At 35.4% G+C, this 13,568-nt stretch overlaps 1 protein-coding gene and 1 pseudogene across 3 annotated transcripts in view; one reads left to right on the top strand and one right to left on the bottom strand.

Moving 5' to 3' along the window:
• ZCCHC7 (zinc finger CCHC-type containing 7) overlaps positions 1 to 13,568 on the bottom strand; it is a 247,831-nt gene that overhangs the window by 135,247 nt on the left and 99,016 nt on the right. For all 3 annotated transcript variants that reach the window (XM_021066106.1, XM_021066112.1, XM_021066118.1), the window contains exon 3: positions 10,544 to 10,579. In XM_021066106.1, coding sequence (XP_020921765.1) covers positions 10,544 to 10,579 — 36 coding nt within the window. The remainder of the gene's footprint in view (positions 1 to 10,543; positions 10,580 to 13,568) is intronic.
• Positions 4,591 to 5,463, top strand: LOC100739506 (annotated as a pseudogene).

The raw sequence follows: 13,568 nt of genomic DNA, 5'->3' as shown, positions 1-13,568 counted from the left end.
ACTGGTTTTGTTTGTTTTTTGCTTTATGCGCCACACATGTGGCATGTGGAAGTTCCCAAGTTAGGGTTTCAAAGCAGAGTTGCAGCTGCCGACCTGCACCACAGCCACAGGATCTGAGCCATGTCTGCGATCTGAGCTATGTCTGCGACGCCACAGGTCACGGCAATGCTGGATCCTTAACTGCTGAGAAGGGACGGTTTTGTCTTGTTCCCAACTATAGAATAAATGCTTTCACTCTTTAACTGTAGGTTTTTAAAGAGGCCCTCTATGAGGTTGAGAAAGCTCCCTTTTCATTCCTAGTTTGCCAAGTTTTATTTTGTTTTTTTAATGTCATGTTAAATTTTGTAAAATGCTCTATCTGCATTTACTGAGATGATCATATGGTTTTTCTCTGTTAGTCTGTTAATATACTGAATAACATTAATTACTTTTCACATGTCAAACCAACCTTGTCCTCCTAAAATAAATCAAATAAATCTCACTTGGCCATGACTTGTTAAGCCTTTTTTTTTTTTTTTTTTTTTTTGGCTGTGCCTGTGGCATGTGGAAATTGCCAGGCCAAGGATCAAACCCAAGCAACAGCAGTGACCAGAAACACAGCAGTGATGAAGCCAGATCCTTAACCCACTGTTCCACAAGGGAACTCCATGTAAACTTTTTATACATTATAGGATTCATTTCCTAATATTCGGTTATGGATTCTTGTGTCTATGTTTATAAAGGAATAATTTGTCTTATCTAGTTTTTGTGTCATAGTAATGAAAGCCTTATAAAAGAGGATGAAAAGCATTATCTTATCTTCTATATTCCTAAAGAATTTGTATAGAATTGGTATTACTTTTTTTTTTTTCTTTAAAGTTTGTGGGAAGGTTTTAACTTGGTAGTTAAAAATTCAATTTTTTAACAGGGATACTCTGGTTATCTATTTCTTCTAAACTAAACTTTACCTGTGTCTTTCAAGAAATTTGTCCTTTTTATCTAAGTTACTGAATTTAGTGATATAAGAGTCTTCATAATATCCCCTTAGTCTTTTAAAATCTGTAGTATCTGTGAGGTATCCCTTCTTTCCTTACTTGTTTTTTCCTGAGTAGTCTGTCTAGGCTCAGTTTTACTAACATTTTTGCAAGGGATTCATTTTTTTTTCTTTTAGAGCAGTACCTGCAGCATGTGGAAGTTGGCTAGGGGTCCACTGGAGCTGGAGCTGCCAGCCTACATCACAGCAACACCAGATTTGAGCCGTATCTGTGACCTATGCTGCATCTTGCAGCAACACCCAATCCTTTAACTCAATGAGTGAGGCCAGGGATCGAACCTCCATCCTCATGGACATTAGTCAGACCCTTAACCTGCTGAGCCACAATGGGGACTCCCAAAGGATAAATTTTTTATTTCACTAGTTTTCTTTATGGCTTTTCTGTTTGCTAGTTCATTAATTTTTGCTCTTTATTCTTTCCTTCAGGTTAGTTACTCTAGGTTTAACCTACTTTTCTTTTTGTTCCTTAATGTACAAGTTTAGATCATTGGTTTGTGATCTTTCTTTCTACAGTTAGCATGTAATAATGTCATAAATTTCCCTCTTATGACTGGAAACATGATGTCATCAAACAGTAGAGTAAGAAACTCCAGAAGTCCATCCCTCCACATAAGCAGCAAAGAAGCTGACAAAACTGTCAGAATCAACCTTTTCAAACTACGGAATCAAATCAAAAGCTTATAGTCAGCAGAGGAATGCTTAAAAAGAAAAAGAAAAAAAAAAAAAGCTGAATTTCAGTAAGAAAGCATTGTGTCATCTTAACTTAGAGATACCATTTTCCAGCTCAATGACAGCCTTGCAAGACAACAGCACATTCTTGATATAATGGGTTACAAGTACCAGAGGGAGCAATATGAACCTTTTCTCAAATAACTGTAGCTTTTTGGTTCTGAATTGTCTGATGGCCTGCCTTTATGTCACCTACCTCAGAATTTTCTCATGTCTGACGTGGTGGTGAGTGTATATGTATGTGGTGGCAGGGAGGGTTGGTGGGTGTCTGCTGAAAACAGTTAAAGGCAAATGTACTAACTCCTGCCACAATGGTCAAGGGATAAGAGCTGGGACAAATAAGCCTGGAAGGAAAGGCTAGGGAAGGAGATGCTTTAGGCAATAGGGACTTTGAAAACTGGCATATTCCAGAGAAATAAGAAGGCACCAAACATGTCCAGTGCTAGGCACATGCTCAAAAAAATATGAGAAGGCCCGAAGTTCTCACCTCTGGCTGAAGTTCATGCTCCACATAAGCAGGAAGTAAATGTTAAAAGAAGAGTTATAAATTGTCTGGCAGAACACTAAAGGTATGCCTAGTACACATATAAGACCCATTTGCAAAGACGGGGGAAAGAGGGTGTTTTTGTGGTGGTGGTAGTGGAGGTGGTAGAAGTAGGGGAAGGTTTCCAGGCATTCTATCAAATCATTAGCTGATCATTAAGTTAACGGAACAGAAACTTTAGTGACCACAAATGACAAAGAACACAGATGTTAGAAAATTAGTTCAGAAAAGTCACTAAACAGGAGTTCCCGTCGCGGCTCAGCAGAAATGAAACTGATTAGCATCCACGAGGACAGAGGTTCAATCTCTGGCCTCCCCTGCTCAGTGGGCTAAAGATCTAGAGTTGCCATGAAGTGTGGCGCAGGTCGCGGATGTGGCTCGGATCTGGTGTTGCTGTGGCTGTGGTGTAGGCCAGCGGCTAGAGCTCTAATTCGACCCTTAGCCTGGGAACCTCCATATGCTACGAAAGTGGCCTTAAAAAGACAAAAAAAAAAAGTCACTAAACGAACAAGAAGCAATAACTACAACAAGCAGCAACAACAAACCCCGGTGAGGAGGAACCACCAGATTTCCAAAACTTTCACATTATTACATTCAAAATGACCAGCCTCCAACAAAAAAGTATGAGGTAAGCAAAGAAATATGAATGTATGGTCTACACACAGGAAAAAGAAATTAGCAGAACCAGACCATTGAGCAGTAATAACCAGAGACACCTGAACACTCCATTTTCAATAATGGACAGAATAACTAAACAAGGATATAGAAGACTACAATTACTCTACAAACCAACTAGAACTAACAGACATATACATAGGACATTCCATCAAATGACAGGAGAACACACAAATCTGCTCAATTTCACATGGAACATTCTCCAGGATAGACCTATGTACTACATGTTAGCCACAAAACATGTTTCAATAAATTTTAAAAGACTGAATCATACAAAGTATCTTCTTTGACAATGGGAATAACTAGAAATTAACAACAAAAGGAAATCTGAAAAATTCAAAAATTAGTGGAAATCAGGCAACATACTTCTAAACACTAAAATTACTAAAAAGTTTAGCAAATACTTTGAGAAAAATGGAAAAAAAAATTATGAGATGAAGCCAAAGCAGTGACGAGAGGGAATTTATACCCCTCTCAGAGGGTTTGCAGGGCCCTCTAGATGGTCTTGCTCTAGCCCCAAGTAATTTCCTCCCCAAATGTACACATATTAGTTCTTAGTCAGAAACTCATCCTTCTGTAAATCTTTAGAGTTCTCTTTGGGTGCAGTATTTTTTTGTTTTGTTTTGTTTTGTTTTTTGTCTTTTTGCCATTTCTTGGGCCACTCCCACGGCATATGGAGTTGCCCAGGCTAGGGGTCTAATCGGAGCTGTAGCCACCGGCCTACGCCAGAGCCACAGCAACGCGGGATCCGAGCCGTGTCTGTGACCTACACCACAGCTCACGGCAATGCCGGATCCTTAACCCACTGAGCAAGGCCAGGGACCAAACCTGCAACCTCGTGATTCCTAGTTGATCACTGCACCATGACGGGAACTCCTGGGTGCAGTATTTTTATCCACATATTCTAGACTCCTGGCCTCCCCAGTTTCCAAACTCTCTCTTTAATGTCCCATGACCCCAAAATCTGAATGGGTTTCCCCCCTCCTGTACAACTGCCTGGAAATTCTCTCTAGGTAATAAGCTGGGGCAGTTTAAGAGTTCATCTCATTTGTTTCCCTTCTCTTTTATCAGTGTCCTATACTGCTTATCACCCAGTGTCTCTAAAGAGTTATTTCAAATTTACAGACTGACTTTCTTGCTATTTGAGACAGAAGTACAAATTCAGTCCCTGGTATTCTATAATGGCTAGAAGTTCAAGTCCCTGTTACTCCTCTTACTTCTCAAAAAACAAAATACAATGGAGTTCCCGTTGCAGCTCAGTGGTTAATGAATCCAGCTAGGAACCAAGAAGTTGCGGGTTCGATCCCTGGCCTCGCTCAGTGGGTTAAGCATCTGGTGGGTTAAGGATCTGGCGTTGCCGTGAGCTGTGGTGTAGGTTGCACCAGCTCTGATTAGACCCCTAGCCTGGGAATCTCCATATGCCCTGGGTACGGCCCTAGAAAAGACAAAAAAAAAAAAAAAAGTTCAAAAAACAAAAACAAAAACAAAACCCCACGACTCCACTAGAACCCAAGTAATATGTGTTCATGGTATTCAAGCAACAGTAATTAAATAATTATTAATTAAATAATTTAAATATTAAATACATTAAATAAACCATTATAATCCTATCACCCAAAGGTAGCCGCTCTAGTTTTCAATAACATGAACTTTCAGTCTTTTTCTATGTATAAATGTTTTTTAGAAATGAAAAACAGGTGCGGGGGGGAGGGTGGAGAAGGCTCGCTAGCAAGATGCTGAGGCGAGCCTCGTGTGCCCACCCCCCGCCCTGGCCCCCAGCTCCCACCCAGTGTGCCCAGCTCAGCCATGATCAAGGTGATCCTCATCTTTAGTGACCATAGGAAGCCGCAGCTCTCCAAATTTTACCAGCCCTACAGTGAAGATACACAACAACAAATCATCAGGGAGACATTCCATTTGGTATCTAAGAGAGATGAGAATGTAATTTCCCAGAAGGAGGATTATTAATTGGAGAATCTGACAGCAAACTGATTTATAGACATTATGCAACATTATATTTTGTTTTCTGTGTGTATTCTTCAGAAAGTGTACCTGGCATTTTAGATCTAATTCAAATATTTGTGGAAACATTAGACAAATGTTTTGAAAACGTCTGTGAACTGGATTTAACTTTCCATGTAGGTAAGTTCACAATATACTTGCAGAAATGGTGATGGGAGAAATGGTATTGGAGACCAACATGAATGAGACTGTTACACAAGATGATGCACAAAATAAACTGGAGAAATATGAGGCTGGCTTAGCAGGAGCTCCAGCCTGTGCTATATCAGCTGTGAAGAATATGAATCTTTCTGAGATCCCAAGAAATATTAACATTGGTGACATCAGTAGTATAAAAGTGTCAACATGCCCTCTTTTAAATAAAAAATTTAAAAGGCCATTCCAAGGTAAAATCCAGTGGGAAAAGTCATCTGAGTTTACCACGCAGTTGTTTACCAAAAATAGAGGAGGAGAGTCTTAACTTATTTGCTCTTGGATTTAAGTCAAGGTACTGTATAGAAGTTAGGTAAAATCTGTATGGAAGTTTGACCTTGCTTTTCTTGCTCAGTGATTTTGAAGAAATTGAGTAGTTCCGAGTATGATTTTTTTTTCTTCCTTTTCGAAACTGCATTCCTATGGCCACCTAAGGCATGCCTCTATGTATTGACTACTACAGTATTTCAAAAAGTGTTTCAGACATTTCTTTAAATTATGTACAACCCAAAATGTTGGCGTTCTGTATGGATCACAAGTGCAGCATTCCTTAATTCCTTCTGTTATATGTCACAATTGTTATTTAAAGAACCAAGTATGTACTGCATGAAAACATTACGACCTTTTTTCCTTAGTTAAGTGGACTTCTAAAGCACCTTTCTGTTTGCCTGATATCTACTTTAGCGATAATTTTTTTTACAACCCTCTGATTCAACAAAGTAAATAAAAGTATATTTTATCACTGTTCAAAAAGAAAAAGAAAAACAGGTGCATGCTGTTTTACTACAGTATTTCCACCTAATATGGCATAACAACCTTCTATTAAATACTTGTTCAATTAATCACTGCAACCACTAAAGAATATACTATGGTAAAGAAACCCTTTTTATTGAACATCTAGGCTGTTTCCAACTCTGTAGTAAAATCCTTACATGCACTCATTATTATTTCCTTTGAACAAATCTTAAGTCAAATGACTTGCACTTTTAACACTTTTAAAAAACTCATTTTTTTTATTGTAGTAAAATATATAACATAAAATTGGCCATTTTAACCATCTTTAAGTGTATAATTCAATAGGATTAATTATATTCACAATGTTACCATTATCTAATTCCAAAATCCTTTCAATGCTCAAAACAGAAATTCTGTACTTAATCCATTAAGCAAAAATTCCCCATTCCCTCTTTCCTTCTAACCCCTAGTAACACTAATATACTTACTTTCTCACTTCTTCTAGAGATTCCATATAAGTGGGATCATATAGTATTTTGTGTCCAGCTTCTTTCACTTAACACAATGTTTTTAAGGTTCATCCATGTTATAGAATATATCATAATTTCATTCCTTTTATGCCAAAATAATATTCCATTGTGTATATATATATATATATATACACACCATATTTTGTTTTTTCATCCATGTGTAGATAGGTACTTGCATTGTTTTCACCTTTTGGCTATTGTGAATAATGCTGCTATAAACATCTGTGTAATAGTATCTGTTACATGTAAGACTTTTGGGGACTTCCCGAGTAGCTCACAACATGTAAGATTTTTTGGTAACTACTGCTCAATTGCTTTTCATCAAGAAAGATTCACTAAAGCCCGTATTAGCCATAAACATGAATGCCCATGTTATTATAATTTGTCAACTTAATAGATTAAAATAATACTGAAATTTTAATTAATAGTGATAGCAAGCTTTTTCATATGTTTCTTCTTTTAGGAACCACCAGTTCATATGCTTGGCCCACTTTTCTACTACAGCGTTTCCTTTCCTCATGGGTTTCCAAGACTACCTTATTTAAACAGATCAGAAGCCATTTTTTAAATTACACATATATACACACATATATATATATGTAATTTTATTTTTTTGCTTTCAACTCTGCTTGTGATGTTTGTTCACATAGAAAAGTTGTTCATGCTTATGCAATTAAATCCCACCAGCTTCCTGCACATTCTAGTCACTTTAGTAACAATGGTTTCTAACTTTTCATGGTATATTTAGAAAGTCCTCCTGCAACACAAGATCATTCACCTATATTTTCTTTCAGTACTTTACTGTTTCATGTATTATTAATAGAAAATTTTAAATTATCTCTACTTTATTTTGGTATATGGTATGGAGTAGAAATGTAACTCTTCCCCCAATACCACTTACTGATTAATCCTTCATTTCTCCAAATTAAAAAATATCACCCTAGGGAGTTCCCGTCGTGGCGCAGTGGTTAACGAATCCGACTAGGAACCATGAGGTTGCGGGTTCGGTCCCTGCCCTTGCTCAGTGGGTTGACGATCCGGCGTTGCCATGAGCTGTGGTGTAGGTCGCAGACGCGGCTCGGATCCTGCGTTGCTGTGGCTCTGGCGTAGGCCAGTGGCTACAGCTCCGATTAGACCCCTAGCCTGGGAACCTCCATATGCCGCGGGAGCGGCCCAAAGAAATAGCAAAAAGACAAAAAAAAAAAAAAAAAAAAAAAAAAGGCACCCTATAATGTACTAGACTCATTTATACTTGGATGTGTTTGTGTGTATACACACACATATATATACATCCAAGTATAAATAAGAGTCTAGTTCATTTATATACTATACAATACACACACACACACACACACACACACACACACACACAGAGATACATCCTGTTATATTGGTCTGTTTATTCCCGGGCCTGTATTGTATTATTTTAATTGCTAAAGATTTGTAATAAGGTTTAACATCTGGTAGGACATTTCACTGTTCTTGTTTTTCGTTTTTTTTTCCAAAAATTTCTATACTAACCTCCCATTTATTTTTCCAGATGAATATTAAAATCATCTTACCAGGGAGTTACCTTGTGGCTCAGAGGTAATGAACCCAACTACTATCCATAAAGATGTGGGTTCAATCCCTGGCCTTGCTTAGTGGGTTAAGAATCCAGCATTGCCACAAGCTGTGGTGTAGGTTGCAGACACGGCTTGGATCCCGCATTGCTGTGGCTATGGTGTAGGCCAGCAGCTACAACTTCAATTAGATCCCTAGCCTGGGAACTTTCATATGCCACGGGCTTGGCCCTAAAAAGGAAAAAAAAAAAAAAAAGAAAAAGAAAAAGAAAAAGAAAAAAACCCAAAACCTTAATAAACAATTCCTGTCATACTGACTTTCTCAAAACCTCTAAGTTTAATTTTAGATTTGTATAATCTGAAATTTACACAATCATGTCTTGAATGTCCTATAATCATTTCAGATGTATTAATATTGCCTACTAATTACCCTGGGGCTATGAAGCATCTTCTCATAACAATATTTCCTTTTATATCCTTTAGGACAAATAAGCACAAGATAACCAACTGATCTTCAAAGAGTGCTAACAGAGGCTAAATGGTTAGGCATTGTGTCATAAAGATTAGTCCTTAATAATGCTTTAAAAGAAGAAAAAGGAGCCAAGGATTAGTGTGTAGTCTGGGAAAAAGAACTGCATGTAGCAGAAGTTAAGCCATATCTAGAAACTAATTCGCAGGTATAAGATTGCCAAGTACCTAGTTTAGGTGTGAACAGACATTTTTGAAAAATGCCAGACATTCTGAACTTTGCATGCCCTACATAACTGTATCTATAGCACACCAATGCAAGTATGCCGCAAAAGTTGCCAAATGCAATCCGTAAATGAACAAAGGTAACTTTGTTTCAATAAAACTTTCTTCACCAAAAAAGGTGTTAAGCCGGGTCTGGACAACTGATCATAGTTTGCCATTCTAGACCCAGTAAGAAATGGCTTCTAAACTTTCTTAGCTATTTGTTTTTTTAAGAAGTAACTTTTTCTTAATCTAAAAACAAACAAACAAAAGAGTTGCTCTGGTTAAGCAGAAATGGGGAAAGGGGAATTAGAGTACAGCGAGGCCTGCTAGACCCTCCCCTCTCTAACATTCATTCTTCTTCCCACTAAAGGTCTGCACAATATAATTTGACTGTGTTTAAACCCCTCATTTATACAGGTAAGAAAGGAGAAAAGAATTTATCTGTCAATCACAAAGACAAGTAGAGCTAGTGCTAAAATTAAAGTCTAGATCTCAAACTCCTGTTTGTAGGCCTTAACCATTAAACTACAACAGTAAACTTGGCGAGTCAGGAATGAAATGGGAAGTTAACACACTTTAGCTCTGTGACATCTGATAGGGCCTTATTATTCAAAGTGGATTTGAGGGTTAAAAATCTACCATAATTTCTTTTTTGCTCTGTCAAGAATCTTTATATTTACATTCATAGGTTACCAATCGCAAAAAGATTCAAATAAAATTCCGATATTTTGAAGGAAATATAACAACAACTAGCCTACGGCCCTTGCTGTGAAACCATGATTAGCAATTCAATGACCCTAAGTTTGTCCCTTTTCCATATGATTTTTACAGGTCACTGCTGAACTGTAATATAATCAGTCAGAAAAAAACTTTTAAGAGGTAAAAGGATGAGCCTTAAAACAGAATTTTCAAAATACACATCAAAGAAATAACTGAGAGCCTATAAACACATTTTCCAAATAGAATAGTCATTCAAGATCATCATTATTGGAAGTGAAAACTTGCATGTTAAGAAAAATGACACTTCCATATCCATAGAAAGATTATCGCTGACTCTAAAATATAACTCTGATGACTGTTTGCATTTCTTTACCTAAGCTGCCTATCTTTAGAATGAATTTAACTTTACTGTAGAAGGCTAGGTAGGAGATAGCGTTGGAAAATTTTTAAAAATAGTAATAATGGAGAAAAATAGGAGTTTGGACTCAATATTATTAAGACTCTACAATATTTCAGCATATATTAGTCTAACAGGAATTATAAGATCATTTTTTGATTTAAGAACATATAGAATATGCACTATACATTCATTCTAAAAGTATCCATTTTATCAAATCAAATTTTATGTTTAAAAGTTTTCTAAAACTGCCTAAATACTGAGGTTCTTATCTTTATATTATTGTGAAGCACAGTTATATGCATCACATATAACAATGTAAGTTATATGCTTAATTAAAGGTTGTTTGAATTCCTAACAGATTTTATCATTTTAAATGAGTGTGATAAAGTACATTTAAAAAAAAAAACAAATAATCATTGGGAAATAACACACAGGCTTACAATACACATTGCTTGCCACACTGAAAACAGTTTTGGAGAATAAAGATAAACTACTGAAATTTCATACGTAAAAAGCAATCTTATTTCTTTTCCCATTCACAAATATTATTTTTAAGAATCAGAAATAAGATCATTACATGAGAAAATTATTTTTTCAATATTACCATTCATTTTTATTTCCATAATAGAATTACCTCTGTCTACAAAAAATTTTCAGAATTCTTACCAGTTTGTCTCTCTAAGTCACTGTGAGAAGACACACCTGTAGGGAATAAAGAATAAAGAAAACTCGGTAAGGCTTTTGTTGAGAATTTAAAATAAATAGTAATAATTAAGTACTAACATAAGGACAGTGAGATAGAAGATTTGACACAAAGTATCTTTTTAGTATTTTCTCTCAGTTTTTAGTCACTATGACTCATTTCAGATTGAATAATTTTAATGATTTTGTTAGAAATTACGCCTAACCTACAAAGTCAAAACTACTTATATAAGAACACTTTAAAAATAAAGAGGTTTTCATAACAGTTAACATAAAAATCAAATGTATAGTGCAATTATAATTACCAAGAATTCCTTGACTTTTCTAAGAAATAAAATTTCATGTCAAAATGATGCTGTAGGCAATCAATAAACTGTGCCTATGAGATAAAACAGTGTCTTCTATTTTGAGCAAATAAAATGAGAAAGAGATAAAATAATATCTCACAACAATATACTGAAATTTTTCTCAGGTGCCAGAAACATACTTATTTCCTCTCGTGACCACAAACATTTTTATGCAGCTCAAGAACATAATCAATATATACACAAATCATGTATTATCTAAGAAACAAGAATGAAAGCTACAAAAAATGCTATATGCTCCTGATAGTTTAAAAAAAAAAAGTTACATTACATAGAATAAAAGAGAGGAGTTTAGGATGTCAGGAACAGTTTAAAGCCTTTATGATCAAGTAATATTCTCTGAGTCACTACTTTGTGACTTGTGTGGAAGTGTAGCAAAAGGATTATTGCTAATCCTTTAACTGTGAATAATGATTTATTGAACAATTCCTACATAAATTCCAACTGTGACCACAAAAATCACATCCTCACAGGCTATTTTCCCTCTATGGAGATAACAAAATTAAAATATTTAAAAATATACACAGTGTATATATATATATACACACACACACACACACATACAATTAAATCAGCTAACAAATTGATTTTTATATATTTAGTAAAGGTTTTGGGCATTTACAGCTTTCATTTTTATTTTAATCTTAAACAAGTCCAAGTGTGGTCCTCCTACCTAGGTATCAATTAACAACAGTAACAAATTAAAAATACTTTCTCATATAGTTGAGTTTCATTCAGAGAAACACAAAAGCAAGATATGAGAATGAGGTTAAGTGCATCTTTTGTCAGTAATGTATGTTGCTCCCTCTGGCCTCATAAACAAGCTGCTCCTTTTTGAATACAGCAGACCTTCAATTTAAATTTATGGAAAGACTAAAGCAGGAGAGCCTGCACTCAAACAATTTTAATAACCTATTAAGTTGCGACTTCAGATTCATTTTATAACCATGCTCCTCAGGGAGCTATGCTATCTGGATAAAGATAAAATTTTTTTCCTTTAAAGATAAATAGCATCATTAATCTGCAACATTTCTTTTCTATTATCTTTCGAAATGAGGAGTTATTTTGTTCTGATCTTGAGGTAATTAGCCTTCATTCACTAGCCTGAAAATGTCTGTGTTCTGAAAATTAAAAATGTGTCATTAAGTGGAATTTACCATAATGTCATTTATCTTTATATAGTTCATCAGTGACAGCAATGGGCCTGGGAATCCATCAGCTTTTACCAAGGAAGCATTAAAACAAATTGAAAAACAGAATAATCCCAGGCACTCTTTAACACAGTCAAAGCCATTTGGGTAATTAAATAGTGGTATTTAAAGTTTTAATTTAGATTTTTCCCTCTGTTCATCAGTAGTCAAATGAGATGTTCATATTCATAACTGTTTGTAATAAAAGGTTTCATAAAGCAAGCAGAATATCAATGTTATTAAAATTTGATGTAACAGGGAGAGTCAATCTACAAAATAAAGTTTTTATTTTCCTGCACCCTAATTTCTGAAATTACATCAGAAATAAATTCTTTCTTCAACTGTCTAGGTTGTGATATTAACTTCACAAAGACACTGATGATTCAAACCCCCAAAAGCTATAACAGAGTGGATGACATGAAATTCAACTTCATTACTGCTCATGTTGGAGAATAATATCTTCACTACCTTAAATTTGTTTTCACTAACTACATCCTTCCAGTAAATACTGTATAGAATTATCAGACATAATTACAAAAATACAAGTTGGCTTGATAAGTTAACACCAGAGGTTAAAATCAGAATCTTGGGGTGGTAGGGGAACAAAGAGGCATTCTGTTACAAGACAACTATTTCCATTCATGTACTGACCAAGGAAATAGCACATGATTTAGAAATATAGCTCAAAAATTATATTCTCTTAGTTAAGACATTAAAAACAGTTTGAATAAACTTAGAGCATAACGAAATCAAGTGAAAATGCTAGACCATCATAAAAATGCATAGCAGTTTCAAAACACACAGTTAATTCAACATAATAAAACATTCATTATTTCCTTTTCTGTGTATTCAGAAACAATATCTTAATTCAAAATGTATTAACACAAGAAAAATCCAACAACATAAAGATTAATAACTTAATGCAGAACTGCTCACTTCTAGATAATTCATGTTCTGAACATAGTATACTAAAATATGTTAATGAGTTTCAGTATGATTTTATGTTAAACTACTGAATGACTTAAATTTTAGCCCTTTGCCACTCAGATATGCAAAGAGGGGTTTCAAGTGTCTTCTGGAGGGGCAAAAATGATTCTTTATAATACACCTATAATTACTTGGCTGAAGATTTTCATCTATACACACATACGCAAATACTACTGAGCAAATCTCATACCACATATTGGTAAGGAATTAAAAACTTTAAAGATACTTTCATGTAAAAGTGTTTATCTTTCCAGTTCCCACCTGGCTTTTCAATGCTGCTGATTTACTTCACATCAAGTCAGAGAAATGTCAGACTGAAGACAGAGTGTTATTAAATAAATATATAATCATGTATTTATTCAAAAGAATATGCAAGATAGGAGTTTCCATCGTGGCGCAACGGAAATGAATCCGTCTAGGAACCATGTGGTTGCAGGTTCGATCCCT

This window comes from Sus scrofa, chromosome 1 (genome assembly GCF_000003025.6).
Source record: "Sus scrofa isolate TJ Tabasco breed Duroc chromosome 1, Sscrofa11.1, whole genome shotgun sequence".
NCBI classification, from domain to species: Eukaryota; Metazoa; Chordata; class Mammalia; order Artiodactyla; family Suidae; genus Sus; species Sus scrofa.
Note: the sequence above shows the minus strand (reverse complement) of the source record. Positions and strands in the feature narration are given on the sequence as shown.